This window comes from Schistocerca serialis, chromosome 7 (genome assembly GCF_023864345.2).
Source record: "Schistocerca serialis cubense isolate TAMUIC-IGC-003099 chromosome 7, iqSchSeri2.2, whole genome shotgun sequence".
Lineage (NCBI taxonomy): Eukaryota > Metazoa > Arthropoda > Insecta > Orthoptera > Acrididae > Schistocerca > Schistocerca serialis.
The window spans coordinates 560418548-560441833 of record NC_064644.1 but is presented as its reverse complement, the minus strand read 5'-3'; the positions used below and the strand labels follow the sequence as shown (position 1 = coordinate 560441833).

General features: G+C 37.1%; 1 protein-coding gene across 1 annotated transcript in view; it reads left to right on the top strand.

The window, feature by feature from the left end:
- The first annotated feature begins 11177 nt into the window (after nucleotides 1-11177).
- The window catches only part of LOC126412634 (FAM172 family protein homolog CG10038), a 306381-nt gene continuing 294272 nt past the window's right edge, over nucleotides 11178-23286 (top strand). Inside the window, exons 1-2 of the mRNA XM_050082311.1 lie at nucleotides 11178-11405; nucleotides 12106-12221. Coding sequence (XP_049938268.1) covers nucleotides 11240-11405; nucleotides 12106-12221 — 282 coding nt within the window. The 5' untranslated portion in view covers nucleotides 11178-11239. The remainder of the gene's footprint in view (nucleotides 11406-12105; nucleotides 12222-23286) is intronic.

Here is a 23286-nt window from a genome sequence, read left to right as displayed (position 1 = left end):
ACGTGGAGGAGGTACAGAGAGACAGGAACTGTCGATGACATGCCTAGCTCAGGCCGCCCAAGGGCTACTACTGCAGTGGATGACCGCTGCCTACGGATTATCGCTCGGAGGAACCCTGAGAGCAACGCCACTATGTTGAATAATGGTTTTCATGCAGCCACAGGACCTCGTGTTACGACTCAAACAGGGATGCATCAATGCATGATGGGCAACTTCGCTCCTGAAGTCCATGGCGAGGTCCATCTTTGCAACACAAAACCATGCAGCACGGAACAGATGGGCCAAACAACATCAACATGCCGAATGGTCTGCTCAGGACTGGCATCACGTTCTCTTCACTGATGGGTGTCGCATATGCCTTCAACCAGACAATCGTCGGAGACATGTTTGTAGGCAACCTGGTCAGACTGAACGCCATAGACACAATTTCCAACGAGTGCAGCAAGGTGGAGGTTCCCTGCTGTTTTGGGGTTGCATTATGTGGGGCCGACGCACGCCGCTGGTCGTCATGGAAGGCGCGGTAACGGCTGTGTGATAAGTGAATGCCATCCTCCGACCGATAGTGCAACCATATCGGCCACACATTGGCGAGGCATTCGTCTTCATGGACGACAATTCACGCCCCCATCGTGCATGTCACGTGAATGACTACCTTCAGGATAACGACATCGCTCGACTAGCGCGGCCAACATGTTCTACAGACATGAACATGCCTGAGATAGATGGAAAAGGGCTGTTCATGGATGATGTGACCCCCCAACCACTCTGAGGGATCTATGCCGAATCGCCATTGAGGAGTGGGACAATCTGAACTTGTGGATAGTATGCCACGACGAATATAGGTATGCATCAATGCAAGGGGACGTGCTACTCTGTATGAGAGGTACCGGTGTGTACAACAATCTCGACCACCACCTCTGAAGGTACCGCTGTATGGTGGTACAACATGCAATGTGTGGTTTTCATAAGCAATAAAAAGGGCGGAAATGATGTATATTATGATCTCTATCCCAATTTTCTGTACAGATTCCAGAAATCTCGGGACCGAGGTGATGCAAAACTTTTTTTTGTGTATTTGCAGTATACTACCTTGTAGATAAAAAATTATTACTGCCCATAGTGAGTAAGTATATATCTAGCACATATGAGACAAAACATGTCTTTACACTTGAGTCTCCTCCATACATCCCTCTATCTAAAGTTACTATAACACATTACACATAACACCTTGAACCAAAGATCGCTGTTGAGCAGCGACGCTACTACACAATCGATATTACAGTTAGCCATCTCTGGATCAATATAAAACTTTCTTACAAAATTTTACCTTGTGTGTATACCTTTCATAACCCTGCTGCCTCCTTCTGAAGGATTTTTCAGGGTTGTTATACACAGTCTAAAGGATGGAGTCCTGTTTTGTAATTGTGGATCATTTTGAACTTACATACTGACAAGATATGCTTGTAATCGAAACCATCGTGTCGGAAATTTTGTGTCGGTTCATTACTGTTAAAAAATGTGTTTTGCGGACGATGCTCCACTTCTAATTTTCTCACATGTCGTAATCTGCCAAGACTTTTCTCTAGAGGTGTAGTATCAAATTATTCTGCCCGATTATATTGGAGGTTACTATGTACTCGATTGTATGATGTCTGACCTTTTAATGTGGCAGTTTCATGGTGCAAACTGTTTACTTTACGATTCAGTGCAATGCTATGTGAGTTCAGCTCATTAATAGCACAGTTCATAGATCGAAATTGTTCAGACCGAATGAAACGAGAAGGCAAAGTGTCTTCAGATTTAGTATCAGTATTAGTTTCTAGATTTTCTACTCTGTTCGAAATGTAATCAAGTTTTTCTGTAAGTGATGAAATTTGAGCAGTATTGTTGGTGTCATTTTCGTCGACCTGTTTCTGCAGTTTCTTTGTATACTTTTTGAGTCTGCGTATATCAGATTTGATTATGATAGAGTCAGTATCAAACTCTAATTGTTCAAGTCTACTGATGAGTGTTTGTATGTCTTCTTGGTGATCTTTTGTATTGTTGACTCAAACGAGCTTCTACTTGCGTTTTATGCTCTTTAAAATCGTTTTGAAGCTGTGTGTTCATGTCTTGTAGGGTTTTAAGATCACCAAAAACTTTTCTGTGGCAATTGCATATGTATTTTTCTATGTGAGCTGTTACATTCTTGCTGATTTCATGTTGCTTGTGAACTAGAGTTTGGCGAATCTGGTCGTTCTTTTTGTTTTGTTGGTTAATGGTCTCATTTTGCTCTTTGATTTCAAGTGTAACTTGGTCTTGAAATCGATTACATGCCCCTATATACTGAAAGGCACATTCATAAGTTACGTTTCTTGTTGTTCAAAATATTCGTTAATTTGTTGTTGTATACTTTGTGCCAGTTCCTCTTGTTTTTGTGAGACTTTATTAACTTCATGAGTGAGTTCTTGTGTCTGCTGGTCATCGCATCACTAATTTGAGTTAAAGTTTGTCTTGTTTATGCTGTGACTTTTTATTGCTATGATTTGCTGAAACATAATCATAATGGTATTATTCGATAATAGACCATCAGTATTTAAAGTATTTTGCGTAAAGTGTTCAACTGTGTCAGCATTTGGCATATGTGTTGAGGTTTAGGTATCATCATTTCGATTGGATTCTGAAGGTAAATGATTATAGTGAAAATTTTGTATATGGGAATTATGTGTATCAGCGGCTTCTGCATTTGTGGAATGTGCCATCTGATTAATTGTGACATCAGTACATAAAGGATAATTCAAGGTAGTTTGACTGTTTGGCATCGATGATGCTTTCATTGACTGTCATGTGATGCACTGTCATCAGTGGAGTACTGTCAGAATTGGTGTTCACTGCAACAGAGTTTTTGACTTTGTCCATGACTGAGCTACATGTAGTACTATTAATTGTTTTACATTGCATGATGTGCAGACACAATGAAAGAACAAACAAATAGACAAGAAGTTAAGAGTAATTTTTCATTGACACAAGTTAGTAAATGCGCAGCACAAAATTGCTAACTACACTTACTAAGTAAAAGAGAGCAGAGTGTATTATTTCAAATGAGTGTATTATATCAAACGATTCCAAAAGAATTTAGATCTGCACAATGTTATCACCAGTGAAACAAGTACATTTGAAGTAACATAAATGACAGTTCCCTGTGACACATATGTTAGAATGGGAATGACATACGAACATATATTTTATCTCCCTGCTTATACACTTTGCCCTATAATGAACTTCTCTGTCTGCAAGAATGTAAACTGTCAATAACTTTAAACCAAACCAAAACTGCATGAATTTACCTAACACAACAATAAATCTGATGCAACACTATTAATTAGAAGTTGGTCCTGGTAATAAAACGAAAGTTGATCAATTTGGAAATAATGGTCCCTTAGCTTAATGAATGCTATCCCTGAAGTAATAAAATGTCTTAGCTTTATCTGTGCAATGATAACATTCTGCTCTCCATTAGTACTTTAAATCGTATAGTTAGCAAACAGCTACTGTGCAAGGCTTTTGCTTAGCATACATTTTAATTAAATCGAATACAAGTGAGACAATAACTTCTTGAGCAAAGTTGTTAGTCAAAAACGACATGAATCTTGGAACTGGTACTGACTTGTAACAATATGGCACTAACTTAAAAACTTGTGTTTTGACCTTTAAAAATTAATAATGCTCACAATTAACACACAATAAACCGATTATACATTAACAATTAGCTTTACAAAATCATTGGGTGTGACTGCTGTACATTGTCTCAGTCATCACTTATGAATATGTGCATTGCATTAGTAACAAAACAACTTTCTTTACCGTAATTATTTTCAGTATAGTATCTTGCAAATAAAAAATCAGTATTGCCCATAGTGAGTAAGTATATATCCAGCACACATCAGATACAACGTGTCTTAACACTTGGCAGTAATTCAATATCTAAAGTTACTCTAACACATTACCCGTAACATCTTGAACCAGCGATCGCTATTGAGCAGCGATGCTACTACACAATCAATGCTATATTTGACCATCTGTGGTTCAATATAAAATTATCTTACAAAAGTTTACCTTCCAAGAGTTAACTCTAATTGGAATGCTATTCCACAGTAATATCCTTGATTTTTATAAATGCTCTCAGTAACTCGTATGTAAAGCCGGGTTCACACATACACACAAATAATGTGATGCCACATCTTGGTGGTTTCTGTAGAGGCACTGTGAGCTATTATTCACACCTGATGCCACAAACTCTATGTAGTTGCACAGCTTCCAATATGGTGTCAACTGAAATCATATGGATGGATACTAATGTTATAATGCATATAATGGTGTTATAGCAGTAACAAGAGTTAAATACAATGAAAGTGAACCCTAAATGTTAGATCAAAAAATAGATTTCATGCAGGAATGAATCAGAGGCCTCAAATGCATTTACAAAAGTAATAACACCCGAAGACGAAAATGCTGTCTGCTATGGTAGACTAACCATACTATGTAAATATCATCTGCAGGCACATCACTCTTCCAAAATGTTAGAATCTTATTGTATTCGTTGATCTAGACACTTCAAATAACTAATTTCTAGTTTAATAGCTTCCAAATCACACTCAGAGGCTGTTTCTTGCATATAGTGACAGCCTGTACAATCTCTGGTTAGCAGCCAGTTAAGCTCTATTCCGCTGAATAGCACGAGGACACATTGTACAGAACCAGAATAACCCCTAACTTAACAGATGATTTTGGCTGGTTGGCAAGCTTAGGGTCAGTTGTACAATCTTTCGTTAAATCCAGGGATAGCTAAAAGAGGAATGAGCTAACTATTAGTTAACTTGGAGTACTCATTCTATGACACAATTTTATTCCCCAGTTGGTTATTTCCACAATAGCATTCCCATCCTGTTAAGCAGGCACGAATTTAAGAGGACACTGTGTATTTTCGCGTGCATTTCATATTTAGTTTAGTCATCGTCTGCAGAAATAGCGTCTCTCACGTGAGCAATAAGCATTCCATATCACAAAATCGTTTGTATAAAAATGTTTTGAGGCTGGTGGATGCTGTAGTCGAGTTCAAGAGTGTGGTAGAAAATACAGAAACTGCTGTAGTCTCAATCAACACAAGAGATGGTTTTGTTAATTATTTCAGTTCTCTGATGTAATTAAGTGAAAGTAAAATGAACACTTGTATATAGAATAATATACTTTTGTTCTGAAGTCATTTGTTTAATTTGTATTTTTTGATCCTAAATTTGAACTTTATGTTCTATTTTTTCACCAATACAGTTTCTCCTCCCTTCCCTGGTTCTTGTTATACTACTTTTGAAGCAGCACCATCTGCAGCTCCGCTAATTCTTTCATATTTTAGAACATATATTTTTATTCTGAAAACAAAACTGACAGTTTTAAGCTGACATGACTGTAGAAAAGAACGAAGAACACAGTGAAGCTGTCACACCTACAGGTACTTCCCCTACCCTCCCAGATTACACATGGCTACTGAACAAAATTATCTCTATGAAACAGTTACTTTTCCTCAAACATTCAGGGTGAGACACAATAACAGCCTCCAGTTTGATTTTCACCATAGGTATATTTCTACCCCAGGATTATAAAAAAAGATTATGGTTGTTTACTGTAAATGTCAGCATCTTATTCTTCCTATATATGCACAATATAATTATTAATAATCACATCATAGAAACAAATATTATATATGCCCAATAACTGCAAAAATGGATGCACAATGTTCAATAATTCAGCAATGGTACTTTCTTTAGAAACATCTTGCTGCTATGATGAATTAATCACTTTAAGTCATAAATACAACAGCAAGCTAGCCAGTAACACCTCTCAAGATTGTCAGTGAAATCAATCTCAATTGTGTCTGTGTTCGCACAGTTGGATACTCTGAAAACTATTCCACAAAGCAGACTATCACAGTTGCTCTTATATTATGCCCCTACTTGGATTGTGGCGTTCTACCCTTGACAACTTTATCAAATTGTAAATTTCATTGTACATAACTTGGAATTTACGTTTCACGTATGAGGTGCCATTGATCTGTAGCCTCTGGCACCATTTCTAGGCTTAATATTTAGATGTTTCTTTCTTGGGGAACAAATTTTACATCTGCTGTAGCTGCTCTGTCGATTTGACTGAAGTTGTTTTTGAATAGGAACTATTGCTTATTTTTTCCCATACTTTACTCTTAAATCTAGAAAGATCTATTTACTGGTCAAAGAACAGATGATCCTTTAACTAATTTTACAATAAATACTGTCTTCTATTCAGCTAGAAACATATAAGGCTTAGCTGAAACACTATGATGTCAGGGAAGACTCAAAGCTATAGGTTCCATCAAACCTAGTAGACAGAGTGCAATAGGTAGATATATCTCAAATTTCAAATGGCACATATTATATGGTAATGCATCTTTCAGATGAAGAATATCTGAACACTGCAGTACCTCAAGAGAACATGTCAGGCACTACTGTTTCTCATCCACATTAATGACTTCCCACTGCAGGTCACACTAGGAGAAACTGTGTTATTCGCTGATGACAGCAATAAAATAATTACAGATAGGTCAGCAGAAATATCGGAAGTAAAAGCTGTAAAAGCATGTATGGCAGTCCACCACTGGACAAATAAGAAAAACGTAACTAAGGTTGATTTTATAAAGCATTTAACCTTAGGTTAGGGCAGAAAATGAACTCTGATCAAACTTAACTTGGAAATCTGTGTTGCAGAAACTTTAACCTGAGATTATATTGGCGTGAAATCGGGTGATATTCGACTACTGCATGTACATAATGATCAGTCTCGTAATACCTCTTGGAAGACGAATTGTAATTTATGTGATTAGTTCAAAGCCACTTTATAGACACTTAGCAGCAGAGTAAGAAAGGAAAATTCGAAATATTTGCAGTCAACACTTAAACATTAGAATTTTTACATTGGACATTAACGATTCAACATCTCTTATATTCGTTCTCTTTTTGGCTAAAGTAGCAGTAACTATGCAATTTGAACTAAATTGTAACTACAGAACACGTCCTTTAGCTGCTATGACAATTCCACATGCATGGATAAATAGAACATAAGCAAGCATTCTGAAAAAAAAACCTAACCATGTAACATAGTTTTATTCTTTTCAGTGGCGCAGAGGTTCCGTTATTGGCTTCAGTGCAAAAGATGTTCGAACCTGCGTCAATTCTCGGAAATTCTTTATTCCACTTGCTACTACTTCCTCTACTTAACTGATCGTAAACATAATTAAACAACTTTACCATGCCACTCCATCCCATACCATTGAAACCATACTACATTCTCCGTTTTCCGAGCGTTCTGGTCCACTTGTGAACAAAATTCTGTGGGCAGCAGCCCTACACGATGTGAAATACATTGTTTCCTTTCGTTTACTTTACAGATATGTGAGTATACAGATGTGTCCACAGAGGGCGACGACGACGAGATCCAGCGAGCTCTCGGCATGTTCCGTGAAAGGATGAGTCCATTCTTGCAATTAAATAAAAAGTCGTTTAAGCTGAGGTTTCGTTTGCAGAAAAGCACTGTTGAGCAGTTGGAGCTAAGCTCAGAGACTATCTGATGAAACTACTGACTGGAATGTGCATGTTGCTGTTAGCCTTAAGACATTATGCCACAGGAAGCTTTCAAATAGTGGCTGGTGATCTATTTAAAGTCGATATAGCAACAGCTTACAGAGTTGTCCATAAGGTATTGAAAAATGAATATATCAAAATGCCAATGGATGAAAATGGCGTTAGCAACAAACAACGTGATTTTTACCAAACAGAGAATTTTACTGCATTTTAGGTGCTATTGACTGCACTCACAACCCCATCAAATCACCTAATCGCGACAGTGCTGAGACGTTTAGAAATCATCACAGGCGATTTTCTATAAATGTACAAGCCATCTGAGATGCTAAGATGTGATGTTTAAATATCGTGGCGAGATGGCCAGAAAATGTCCATGACAGAATTATTTTCGGAAACTCACACGTACATGCTTAGTTAAAACAGGAGAAATTCTGGAAGGCACACTTCTGGAAGACAGTGGTTATCAGTGTTGCAGGTATTTGTTGACGACAGTACTTCGTGAAGAAATGGTGCCTAACGAACCTAGAATTGTGCCCACAAGAAAATCAGATCAGTATTTGAAAGAATGTTTGGAGTAGTAAAAAGATGATTTACCTGCCTGAGTTTAGAACTCAGAGTGAAAGTAAATCGTGCAGCGGTTATAATAGTTGCAGTATTTGTCTTGCGCAATGTGGCTGTCAATCCATCAGAGGAGGAGCATGAAACTGAAGCCGATGTATTTGCTGGGAGAAGAGTGAACGCAGAAATTCCAGTACTTACAGAATATGAAGCCAACAGAGGCTATAATGCAGTGTCGATGACATTTATTAATGATGTATTTATGTAAGAAGTTAAAAAACTGGAATAAATTTACAAAGTCTCAAGTTCGAAAGCCAGATTATATTTTCCTTCTTTTAGTTTTAGTTGCTTCTATGCCTCCTGCTTATTGAGTTCAGTATCAGAACAAGAATATGACGAATTATGTAATAAACTACCTTTTACGCAACAAATTTGTCTCGAAACATTAATCAGAGCGTATTTAAATGTATACATAACACCTCATATAACTTTGCGATGAAAATCTGTCCATGAAGAAATTCCAGTAGGCTACATACCAACAGAAAACCAAGGAAACTGGAGTCATAAAGCAATGAGTGCGAAATTTATTAACAGGATATTTATACAAAAAAGTACAAGATTGGAAGAAATTTACAATGTGTCAGATTAAAAGTCTGATTGTATTTTCAGTTCTTCAAGTTCCAATTCTTTAATTTCTTTATCTATTTTGAGGATTTCCATTCTTATTTCATGTTCCGCAGGTAATCAGTATACTTTGGCTTTATATTCAGACTCGAGGCTTACTAATCTTCTCTTGTATAACTGGCATTACTTATGGAGAACATTTTCAGTTCTTTTGTTTTTGGGACGAGAGTCTGACACCATTACAGAATTCTGGCTTGTGTGTTGGGCATCTACCTGTTGTTAGAGGTTATTTTCAGTGCAAATTGCGCGATGTTGTACTCTCACAATAAAGTTGTTACATTATTTTAGTTCATTACCCTTATTACCAACTCAATGTATACATTCTCTCCTTCGAATTCGTTTTCATTCTCATCAACAAAAGCAATATGTTCGTTTGATGTTACAGCTCTTTCCTCGTTTACTGATGTTGTGAATGAACTACAGTCTGTGTTACCTGGGTCTGTATTAGAACAAGAACGTAACGAATAACATAATAAACTACTTTTTATGCAGAAAATTTGCTTCAAAAAATTTTGTGCAATCACATTAAAATGTTTACAAACCACTGCACATACCTTCAGGGTGAAAATCTGCATCGTCATCATAGACATTGGAAATAGGAAAAAACTGTGGCTTCAGGGCTGCAATTAGTTTTTGTCCACTTTCGGTAGGAGTAGACTTTAAGAAACCATTGCCTCCAGTTTTTTGCATATACCTTGAAAAATTTTGGCACAGTTTTTGCTCCAATTCACATATCACATACATAAAAAAATGAAATCTAATAATTAGAAAGTACGCCTTAAAATCATAGCTTGTCATGTGCAAATTCTTTCTTGGTCCTTTTCTTAACATTTTCATAACACGTTTTCATACTCTTTCAGTCACGATCTGTCCCAATGTTATGAGAATTACAGTCAACAACTACTGTCCGTGCCTTTACCTTGTTGGCCGCAGTTACTTTATCAACATCTTTGCACTCAATTACATCTTTATACTGGCCCAGCACAATTTCTCACATTGAGAAAAGTTTGAGGTCGCTCCTTTTTCTGACTACCTGCTTCCATAGTTATAGCACGACACCTTCGATAATAAATATTGTATATCTGTGATGTATTATAAATATATGCGGTCGAAGAGCAAAGCAGCATACTATGCACACATACATTCCGTCATCAGTTCTTGCATATTATTCTGGGGTATAAATGCTCCGAATGTGGAAATGTGTTCCAACTGCAAAAACAAACCGTCAGAATAATGAGCAAGTCACGAAAGGGGCCACTACATTGAGTTATTCAAAAAATGTGGTATTACGACAGTTCCAAGTGAATGCATACTTCAAACTGCAGTTTTTACACAAAAACCATTGAGCAGTAGGCAACAAACAGCTCAATACATAATCGTCAGACCAGATACAGCGATTGCTTGTACCTAGGTAGAAACAATAGAGCATAGACCCAAAGCACTGTATTTTACCAAAGAATCAAAGTAGACAAAGAGGACGTAGCATGCTTTAAGTAACACAAGTGTGTGTGTAATGAAAACATCTATACAAAGAAATTTGTCTATGGGTGATAAAATAAATAAATAAAATGATACTCTTACTTTGCATTTTGCCCAATTACAGCATGGCGGCCAAACCTTTAAAATACGTGTCATTCATAAAAAGAAGAGTAGTAAACAACAAATATGCTAACCGAAGCTGCCTGTGTTCGATTACCAGTCGGCTCGGAGATTATCTCCACTCAGCGACTGGGTGTTGTGTTAACGCTCACGTTCGTGTCCTGACAAGTAAATCGTCTCCGAGGCACTGTTGTATCTGGAAACGCGTTGCAGTTCTATATTGACAGACCAGAGCTCCATATCTGCGTAGTATGGAGCTCACTTGGTTACTAAGAAGTTGGTGTCCTATGAAAAAATCGTTCTTACATAAGACTGTGTGGGTCACATTTATTTTATTTTATTATTATTATTATTTTGTAACGTATATGATAAAGTACGTCTTATCATGTGAGCATATTGCATGTATTACCAGATGGGAGATGAATATCTAAATTAGACGCTTTAAGGAGTGACGACTAAATTTAGGCTAGAAATTAATACACTGTCTTCTGTTTTGGCACTTCTATAACGGACATTTGAGACAGAAAAAATTACTTATATTACAGTTCTTAAATGATTAAGAGCTTTTACGTTAGATTTCAAACCTCTCAGTAAGGAGAAACTGAATCCTTGCATACTCATGAAACTATACACTTGTGGTGCTTATTGCATCAGTTCCTAGTTTCAATGGGAAGGAATACGTAATCGTCGCATCTGTGAGCAATCGTAGGGGAACTACCGCGCGACATACGCAATAGCTGTTTGGTGAACCGATGGCAAAGATATTCCATATAGGAATATCTGTCAGTTTTGTTTACACACATCTTGTGGGAGCGTGCTTCAAACTTTTTCTCTTGCAGATGACTACTTTTACAATGACTTCTAATGGTGAACAGTTTCCACGAACCCTGGAAGGATTTGGCTACGCATTTAATAAAGGTGCTGATGCCTGTCATGTTCGTGTGGCATGTTCTTAATGTATTGCTTGATTTATTATGTATATAGTGACTGTGCTGAAAATGTTTCTGTATCAACATACCTGCAGTAATGACAGAAGAATTGAGATCAGTGTGTCTGAATCAACGCAGTAATTAATAATACGAAGGTATTCAAAGTGAACTTTTTGTAATTAAAACGGAGAGCACAATATTTGTCCACCTTACGATTACCGAAGGTCCATGTAACAAAATAAGTGGATGGTGTGTTGTATTGTGTCTGTGTCAAATTCAGCTAATTAAATGATTCAAAGTTCTTATGCATTTCAGGTAAAGCGTTCTTTCTCCCGACAGTTTTGCGAATACAATGGAAATATGTACAGCTTAACCTGTAACATGTGAGTCGCAGTGTTTCTGTGCAAGATAATTGTTTTATCTCACCAAGTTGTAAGGATTTATGTACGAAGTGTTGCGTATTGATGCATAGCAAACCGGCATGTGCATACATGATATTATTCCACGTGTTATAGAATGCTCTTCCATGTTTTTTTAGCCAAGAAATTAAAGTGAATGTGATTTTAAAGGCATATTTCGTGTAATTTTAATTGCGTATGTTTAGTTACTAACTCATTCATACCACCAGGCGTATGAATGCTTCAATTATTATTGCTACATGTTTATACGTATTGTTCATAATTTTGCAGAGGGCAAACTTCGTAAAATATGCGGCAGCACTGGACAACCAGGCGATGATCCATTTCAGTTTAGTGTGAGTGAGGACCATTCTTTTAGTCAGAGGCACTATGAAGCTTTGGGAGAGGTATGATTTAATATCTATTTATGCCTAATGCTTAAAACGCTGGTTTTAAAAAACTCAGCACTTGGTGAATAAAAGTGTAAACATAATTAGGTAGTTGAAAGGAATACTAATGGTTTTACCTTGTGTTTCTAATGCCATGAAGATGTTGGAGTTGTTGTTATGGATGCATTATTTGTCCTTTAGTTAGTTAGTTACTTTCATGTTCCATGGATCATTCTGCACATAAAATCATCATGATGTGGAATGAGTCATTTTATATTCATATTGCAAACTAATTTGTACATGTATTTGTACTCTAAACATCAGAATATAATCCCCCCCCCCCGAAATGAAAAGAAGATATACAGATTGAGTTAGTAATTCCTAACCATCACCTTTTGCACATTACAAATATAGAAATTCTTCTACAGAAGAGGAGGAGTTGTGAAGTAGAAACTTTTTCAATTTATTTTCAAATTGTATGTTGCTGTCTGTTAGACATTTCGTGTCACTGGGTAAGTGGTCAAAAATTTTTGTTGCAGCATTGTGCACCCGCTTTCTCTGCTAAAGACAACCTTAATGTTGAGTAATGAATGCCATTTTGTTTTTCTAGAATGTTTTATGTAACCTGTTGACCCTTTTGAACTGTAGTGGATTATTTGCAACAAACTTCATGGCGGAATAAATATACTGTGAAGCAGTAGTCAGAATGCCCAACTCCTTAAACAGATGTTTACGAGATGATCATGCATGAACACCACATATTATTCTTACACCTCATTTTTGGACAATGAAGACTTTCTTTCTTAAAGATGAGTTCCCCAGAACATTATTCCATAAGACATTGCTGAATGAAATAAGCAAAATATGTCAACTTACTGATTTCTCTCTCCCCAAAATTTGCTATGATTCTAAGTGCAAATGTGGCTGAATTACGTTGTTTTAGGAGTTCCAAAAATGCTTTTCTTTCCAGTTTAAATTCTCATCAATATGGCATAGTCCATATCAATTCAGGCAGGCTAGTAAAAAAATCTTACCTTTGTAGTCTTGGATGTTATTGAATTTAGCATTTGTTAAAATGCAGGACTAAGTAAGGAACACTTAATTTTTTTTTCCTCCAAAAAAATTTCAGCTCAGAGATACAGCCCTCCAAAGATGACATTGTGCATACCATTTTGAAGATGTGAATTTTGGAAAAAAATTTAAAATTCTGTATCTCTGGAACAGTTGTAGATATATTATCGTTATTTTGAAAGATAATTGCTTTATGATTACAAAGAAATCCTCCAATTGGACTTATCTGAACATTTTTTATAATTTATGGAACATTTTTTATTTTATTTTTTCAAAAATGACAATCCATAAAATCTTTTTTTTTTTCCCCTGTTGATCAGTACCATACGTTCCCTGAAAAGGAGATTTTCCACTTTTAGGTTGAACAGGTTTTATAAACAATTGAAATTTTTGCCATACATAAAAGTTGTTTTGATTTGTTTTTGAAAGAGGAGTAAGAGATTTATTTTTTAAGCATTTTAAATGTTTCCAAAATGTATGTGAAAGGTCCAAAGACTTAGTTTTCAATTCATACAACTTCTGTGTGCTCTGTTTTGTACTGAAATTAGCCAGTCAATGAACTAAAAATGTGTTCCACTGGTTCAATATTTTCCTTTGGTATAGAGTGATGTCTTCCTGTTGAACCAATAGGAATTGGAGCACTTACAGTCTCCAAAACATTGTGAACAGGAAGTGAGAACTGATGGCATTGTTGCTGTCCTTCAGCTCTAAACCTATACCCAGCAGCTGGTCCATGAGGTAGTATAAAGTTCACTACAGTTTTGTGTAACTCATAACTGGTGTCTATAATCTCAGCAATCCACCAGCCACAATCATACGCACATGCCACAAACATCTCCCTTCTCAGGTTGTGAATCTGAATATTACCCTTCTTTTTCTGGGGCGTTGGCCAAATGAACGAAATTTCTTCTTTCTTGCTCTTTAACGTGTGTGCAGTACGACTTTGCCCATTACTTTGAGTCCAAAAATGTGTCTTCTGAATTCCTCTCACAGAAGTAGTTTGTTTGGACCATTCTTCTTTTATCTGCTCACGGAATTCTTCAATTTCCTCTTTGGACAAAATGAGGGCTGTGGATGTGTAAGATTTCACACCTCTTGTAAAATACTCAGCATGCCTGCACCATCACAAGGCCCCTTCCCGTGACAAGTAGCACTGTATACCCAGTCAGTTGGCACAAGTGTCTTACTCAATTCAAACAGCTGGTAACAGTTTTTAAAATGACTAGGAGCACCATCAGAAATGATGGTGATCTTCTCTGGCCCTGTTTGCAGTTGAAGAATTTTGCGCATTGCTAGCAAAGCGTGCTGGGTCATTTCCTGTGTCATCACTTTTAACTGTAACACTTGTGGTCTTGTTTTGAAAATATGTTACTCCTGTAAAAATTGAAACCTGGTCATTACTCCAATGATACCCTTGTGCTTCTTGTGGAATAATTACTGACCAGTTATCAGCAAAATCACAGTGAAACACTAAATACAGTTCTTCAGCCTGTACACACCCTCTCACTTCTGCAATGTGTTGTTGCAATTTCTTCAGATGCTGATGTGTTACTGCTTTCACTGACCCATTTACTAAGTTCATCAATGAAACTGTCAAAGGCAACAGTTTCCATAATTAGTTTATTTTCCTCCCATGTCGCATACGTAATTTCTGCAGAGTCCACATTCTTAAAACAAACAAGTCTCTCTATTTATGTCACAGACTACTAATGACTTCACATGCCCAACCAAGGTGTCATATGTCACATGCCCCAGTAAGTTCTTCAAAGTTACCACACAAAGTCCAAAATTCGTGCAGTACACACATACAAAGACATCTCTAGGTGAGTGTGGAACTACCCACTTAGGTCGTAGTGCGTAAAATTTTGATCTCCCAATACGTGAAGTTGTATAGTTTCTCTTATAAATTGCAAAAGTTTCTGTAATAATGTGAGTCATGTACCTCAACACTTTCACAACTGTTTGACATTCAGCTGTTACAGTTATAGTGTCTCTTTTGTTGGCGCTCTGGTGAGAACAGTCCCATTTATGTTCCAGATAAAATGACTGCACTATTTGAACTTGAGCTGCTTCTACAGGATGGCCATCATAGGGATCTGGTCTTCCAAAGACTCCTTTTACAGACCTCACATTTCTTGATTTGTCTACCATGTACATTGATACTGATGGAATGTGGTTCAAAATCGTTTTCTTTGAAAATGTCTGTGGAATAATAGTTAAAACTTGCACCTTTTCACTGTAGGATGCACAGTATTCAACAGCTGAATTGATATTTGTGAAAAAATTCCTGGAAAGAGTGCTTTGGTTCATTTTTTTCTGAAGATGAAATTTCTACTTTGAAGAGTGTAGTCAGTTTTGCTGTAGTAATTTTGCGTTAGTAATTTCTCAGCGCTTTCTTGATTCATAGAGCTTATGACTCAACTTCACTGACCACAATTTCTTAACAGGACTAACACCTACCTCTGTCATTGACTGATTCAGGGTATTTAATTCTACCTCTATTGATGCATCATCTGCGCTATGGGAGGCTTCACCTTGTTCAGATACTATCAGTGTTGTTATTGTGTCAAAACGTTTAGAACACAAAAAGTCATCACTGGAAACATCTTCACTTTGAAACAGATGAGAACACTTATTCCCAACCTGAACAAAGCGTGCTTTTTTGTTTGTCTTATATATCACTCTTTGATGGATAAGCAAACAGCACACTTCACTCTCCTGTGGCCCCAGTCAGAAGAAATTTCAAACAGTCCTTTTCACAAAACACACTGCAACTGTGTCAACTGGCAAATTCCTCACGAAAACACAGAACTCACTTAATGGTCTTATATTTCTTAGAAGCCTCTTCAGTAAACAAGACAGCACTGAACAACCACGACAAAGAAACTGACAAGGAACTACAACAAAAGTGAAAAGAAATAACTGCAACAAAGAAAGTGATAAGAAATAACTGCAGCACAGACAATAGAAATAAACATTGTAACAAAGAAATTAATTAGAAACAGCTTCATTGAAGACATACATTACCAGTGATAATTTAAAAAATAATTTTTTTAAAATAAAGCCTGTCCAACTTAAAAGTGGAAGCTCTCCTTTACAGAGAATGTAGTATTACATGGTACTAATCAACGGAAAAAAATCTAACTTTTCTGGATTGGCATTTTTGAAAAAAAAAATTTTTTCTGTAAATTATAAAAAAAAAATTCAAAAGGCGACAATAAAAGAACTTTGACAGATATGTCTAAATGGAGGATACCACTGTAATCATAAAGCAGTTATCTTTCAAGTAAAAAAAAACTCTAAAAAAATCTAGAACTGTTACAGAGATACAGCATTTTAAAAAATTTCTGAAATTCACATCTTCAAAATGGTGTTCGCAGTGTCATCTTTGAAGGCCTGTATCTCGGGACAGGATTTTTTTTTTGTAGAAAACAAAAAAATACTTGTTTCTTTCTTACCCTGGAATTTTAACATATGCTAAAGTTAATAACATCCAAGACTATAATGGTAACCCCCCTGCCTGAACTGATATGGACACCTAAGACTTCTGAAGTTTCTACCATATGTATTATTTCATCACCATGTGTTAGACTTATCACTGGTGCAGTATCCCTAGAGGTGCAGAACTGAATATGACGTGTCTTTGTGAAATTCAGGGTGAGACCATTTGCAGAAAACCAGTCAATGATACTTTTGAGAACTTTGTTCACCATTTCTTCCATTTCTGTATGTATACTGGGAGGGATTACAATACTGGTGTCATCTGCAAAAAGAACTAATTCTGCTAGTTGTACATTAGACGTAGTTCATTTACATCTGTGAGAAATGGTAGTGGACCTAAGATACAGTCTTGGGGAACACCATATGTGATTTCTCCCCAGTCAGACCCTGTGTTCTGTTGGTCAGATTAATATTAAGTATAATTTTCTCCATTCTTTTGGTTAGTATGACATGATCCATTGGTTGGCTATACCATCAATCCCATAAAAATGAAATTTATCGAGGAGTATACTATGATTCAAAAAATCAAATGCCTTGGATAGGTCACAGAAAATACCTACCGGTGCTATTTTGTTATTTAAGGCTTGTAAAATCTGGTGTGTGAACATGTAAATGGCATTCTCAGTAGAGCAGTCCTTCTGAAACCCAAACTGTGATTTGCTGAGGATATTATTGTTGCCAAGGTGAGATACTATTCTAGAATACATCACCTTCTCAAAAATTGTGGAAAATGATGTCAGTAGTGAAGTAGGTTGGTAGTTACTGTTATGTCTCATCACTTTTCTTAAAGAGGGGTTTAATAATGCCATATTTTAGTCTCTATGGAAAAATTCCTTGAGTTAGTGATGCATTACATATTTCGGACAATACCAGACTTATTATATGGAGATAAATCTCTAGCGCTCTATTGGAAATCCCATCAAAACCAGAAGAGATTTTATTCTTGAGATAATGTATGACCCTCTTAATTTCAGAAGTAGAAGTTGGTGGTACACTCATATGATGTAATTTTGTGAGAACTACTTCAACATATTGCTGCAATCTTTTTCTTGAACTGTTAGTCCCTATGCTTTCTACTATGTTTAAGAAACAATTATTAAATACAGTTGCCACCTGTAATCTGTCATTTATAACTCTTCCATTCAATTCAATAGTAATTTTATCCTCTTCTGTGGTTGGTTGTCCTGTCTATTGGTTCAATATTTCCATATTGTCGTAACTCTGTTGTCAGACGTACTGATTTCTGATTTTTTTAATAACCTTTCTTAGTAATTTTGAGTAGTTATTGTAGTGTGCAACTACTCCATGGAGTCGCCATCAATACTGCAGGGTCTCTACTTGTTCTTGCCAAAAGTTACATTTCCCTTTTCCTTTCACAAGATACTTTAATCCTCTTAGTCATCCATGGTTTTTATATGGCTGTTTAATGTCCCTTCTGATTAGCTTATGCGCAAGCTATTTTCAAATACTGATATGAATTTATCATGGAATAGATTAAATTTTACTTTTTGTGGAGGTATGAGGTGCTTCCAATATTGCAGCCCATTTTTATTCTTGGTTATTGATTTACTTACTACTATTCTGATGGTGGAGGAAGGCAAAATGTATAAACTATAGTAAATCCATTGTTATACTCTATTGTTAGTTTCCATAATTGTTAGATTTGCAGAAGGAATATGGACATCGACCGTATAATTGCTATGTTGTTGGTGCATTGAGTAGGTCCTGTGTGTCAATAAGTAAATCCTGTGAAACGTTGTTCTGTATGGCATTTATTAATGGAAGTGCTCAAAATTAATTGACTCAGAGATTTCTCCATAGGGAGGTTAGAGATGATTGCAGAATATTGTATATTGTTAGAGAAAACAGTGCCATACAACCTCTAATACTTTTGCAGTGGAGCAATGGGCTGGTAAGCTGGAGCAATTACACTATGTAAATGGCTTGCAACGAATGTAAAATTGGTGTGAGATATACTGCATGCCTGGAAATGCAAATGATTATCATTTTAGAACAACTGCACAAAGTAGATTGGGGAAACCTCACTTTCTGGTACATTTTGTATACAAGCAGAAATTAGCTGCAGGTTTCTCATTCAAATCACAGTTTGAGTTCCAAAATTTGTGAAACTGAGTGAATATACTGAAGCTGTGTTTTGGTGCGTTAGTGGGTGTATAGAGAGATATTTTGTAATTGTGGCAGCAAGTGGTGTAAAGTGTAGTGGCTGATTTAGTTCTGCACGGTGACATCATCTGTTGGTGTATGTGTCGCAGATTAACTGCAGACGCACGGAAATGTATTAACTGTGACAGTGAAATAGTTCTTAAAGAGTCTAAGGTTTGTGTTGATGGAGTGTATGGAAATGTAGCAAAAGCAGCCACTTTAGGGAGCAAGTTAAAAATTAGCATCATTTTGCAGTTTACATACTTATGGATGTACGAACGCAAATCTAAATTTATTTCTTGGGAACTAGATTGGGTGAAGTAAAATGTTGTGGACTGGCCGCAATTTTGTACAATGACAAACTTGGTGGCAAAGGACACAGCCTTGACATCAACAAATGTCATTTTAGATGATGATGATGATGATTGGTTTGTGGGGCACTCAGCCACACAGTTACCAATGCCCTTACAGCGTCCCAATTTTTACACAGTCCAATCTAGATGCTGTCATGAATGATGATGATGATGATGATGATGATGATGATGATGATGATGATGATGATGATGATGATGATGACAACAACAACAACAACACAAATGCCCGGTCCCCAGGCAGAGAAAATCCCCAACCCGGCTGGGAATCGAACCTGAGACCTCGTGATCCAGCGGCAGCAACGCTAGCCACTAGACCACGAGCTGCGGACATGCCATTTTGGGAAGCAGTAGTTTGGCAGAGGGAGTAAAAAAGAAATAGGAGGATGGGTGTTCGGTACTGTCAAGCAAGAGACATACGAGTGTTTTTGTGTTGTGCTGAGGACCTCAAAAGCAATTCTTATAAAACTTATTACAGAGAATACTTTATCAGGGACAACTATTATTTCAAATTGTTTCTTGACATACAAACATTTGAAAAATGAAGGTTTCCAACACCATAAAATGAATCATAAATTGACCTTCAGAGATGCCGAGACGGGTACCCATACAAATACTATAGATGGCACATGGGCTGCTATTAAATGGTCCCTCCATCACACAAGACAGTGCAAGAATTTCTTTCACAGCTACCTCTTTGAGTGTGTGTAGGGGAAGCACAACCGACAAGAGCCAGACATGATTTCATGTATTTTGCAGGCTGCTGCATTAGTTTACAATCAAAATGAATAGAATTTGTTGCAGTTTCGTTATTGCTTTCTTCTCACTGATACCTATCATTCCTATTATGACCAGCAGTTATATTAATATTACTGCTTGCCACAAATATGCGACTATTTTTCGCAATTGACATTGGTATCTGTGAGGTTGTTGTTAAGTTTGGATGTGAAAGTGTGCTTGCAAGTTAACAAAGGCAGCAAATCTGAAACCAAACAAAAACATTCTTTTGGCAACAGACTAATCTGTAGCCTAGCTTGAGGCCTAGGTTAGGTTGGGAGGCAGCAGTTTGGTGGTGAATTGTCAAAGCCAGAGAATGTGAAAGCAAAAAAACTTTGGTTGTGGTGATAGGCTGCTTAGTGTGATGTCTAGGTTAGATGGAAGGGTCATTCCATCTCAGATCACCAAATATGTCTAGGATTTGTAACCTTCCATCTAAGATTTTCATTAAGCTATATGTGTTTGCTTATACCTGTACCATAAGAACTTCTTGAAATTGTTTTTGGTCTCAGGCTAAAACCTTTAAAAAATTGAATTTTCAATATAGTAATGTTTTGATGATTTAGCTCTGCAAAGATGCCCATGCAAAGTAGACTTGTCTACAGAAACACTTGTAACTCAGATGTATATGAAGCTTTTGATTTCGAATTTTTTCGGAAGTTAAGAGGTGCATATAGTTGACAAGAATGCATTTATTTAAGCAGTAAAGTTACAAAGAAAATTACAAAAAAATATTAACATATTTCACATATCAAAATCTGGAGAAATTGCAAGGACTTTTAAAAACACTTACATCACATTTCTCCACCATATAGGGAACCTAATTTTGATCATAAATATTCCTAAGTTTGTGAGCTTTCTTATAACATAAAAATATTACTGGGTTTTCTGTGAATGGACACACAAATAAATCAAAAATAAAAGAAACTTTTTACTGTGATGAAAAATAGTTATTCCAAGTAAGTTCTGCCAGGTCTAACACCCTCTGCGTCAGATACAGGGGTCTCAAATTAGCATATTCAAATACCATTTATTTGAGGCAGACAAATTAGTCGTCAGTGTAACAAATTTATTTATTTTATTAAGTGATTTTTTGAAAGAGTGTATTATATCACATTTATCTGTGCAGCTGACCAACAGCTCAGAGTGATAAACTGTTTATTGTGTTTGTGGCAGCTTGCTTGAAACCCATACATAAGTGAAAATACTGCAGCAATGGCTGTCATGTATTGTTGAACATCACTGACATGCAACAATCAGTCCATTGGGCCTCAGTTGCTCTTTGTCTTGCCATGGCATTGGTCATATTTGTTTGAGATGTAGCTGTTTATCATTCTGTTCATGATGTGGTGTGTTTAACTGATGTAGTGCTCAGTTTCTTCTTGAGTGCCAGAAAATTACTCATAACACCATGTCATCAGATGACCTACACCTCAGTAAAAAATCTTCAAAAATTGTCAGAACTGAGTGAAGACCAAAAGATTTGGTAGTATTACAAACCAATATAAACTTTCCAGATGATCCAGGAAGAACTATATGGGGACTTAACAGTGGAAATACGGAAGCGTCCGATCCCGCCTGTCTGCTTTGACCCATGACGTCACAAATATGGCGGAAATGACCATAAACCATAATTGCAATATGGCGCATATAAAGTCGGTACGTACACATTATGAGGACGAAAATACATCGGAAAATGAACACACACACTTTCCACAAAAAGCCTAATGACACTAACGGGACAAGTGCGGGAAATGGGGTGTTTTTGGGTGGAGGCAAACTAAATATAAAGAAATATATCTAAAAACAAAGATGATGTGACTTACCAAACGAAAGCGCTGGCATGTCGATAGACACACAAAATTCTAGCTCTCGCAACCAACGGTTTATTCGTCAGGAAAGAGGGAAGGAGAGGGAAACATGAAAGGATGTGGGTTTTAAAGGAGAGGGTAAGGAGTCATTCCAATCCCGGGAGCGGAAAGACTTACCTTAGGGGGAAATAAGGACGGGTATACACTCGCGCACACACACACACACACACACACACACACACACACACACACAGATATATATCCATCCACACATATACAGACACAAGCAGACATAAATGTGTGTGTGTGTGTGTGTGTGTGTGTGTGTGTGTGTGTGTGTGCGTGTGCGCGCGCGTGCGCGAGTGTATACCCGTCCTTATTTCCCCCTAAGGTAAGTCTTTCCGCTCCCGGGATTGGAATGGCTCCTTACCCTCTCCTTTAAAACCCACATCCTTTCATCTTTCCCTCTCCTTCCCTCTTTCCTGACGAAGCAATCGTTGGTTGCGAAAGCTAGAATTTTGTGTGTATATTTGTGTTTGTTTGTGTGTCTATCGACGTGCCAGCGCTTTCGTTTGGTAAGTCACATCATCTTTGTTTTTAGATATATTTTTCCCACGTGGAGTGTTTCCCTCTATTATAAATATAAAGAAATTTAGATACCCACCCCCATACAAAACCACACAAAACAACGAAAAAAACCAACATCACAAAACTCCCCAAATACCACTAAACACAATATCATCTGGAATCGGACACTTCCCTTGACCTATATAGCTCAACAGCAGCTCCCGATCCCATAAATTAGGATCAAACACTTCCCTTGGCCTATATAGCTCAAAAACATCTCCCGATACCAATATCAACATACACAGCCACACACTGGGATCGAACACTTCCCTTGACCTGCGCACTGTTAATTTTATCCGTCATACCCATTCCTGAACAAAAACAACAACTGATTAATTTTACTAAAATTACCACACGATGTACAGTGAACAACACTAAATTAACCTTCACACAAAATCGTTAACTCACTGAAACGAGTTCCACTACAAACACAGCTGACACTCGAACAATTCTGGATAATGAGCAAAAGCAAACTGAGCCCGTTACACCACACAAACGAAAACCCTGAACGTACCAGCAGAGAGCACAACAAACCGCAACACGACAACATCTACAAACACGCCACACCCACAAACCAAACTTCCCGCTGTCATGACGTCACACACGACAACACCCTTACGTCACTGGTCAAAGCCGACGCGTGGGATCGGACACTTTTGTTGACTCCTTAACAGTTACTGTTACTTAGAGGTTTTTGAATGCCATCAAAGTACTTGCTTTGATCCTTTCAGGACACACAGGTAGACAGTTAAAATCATTGAG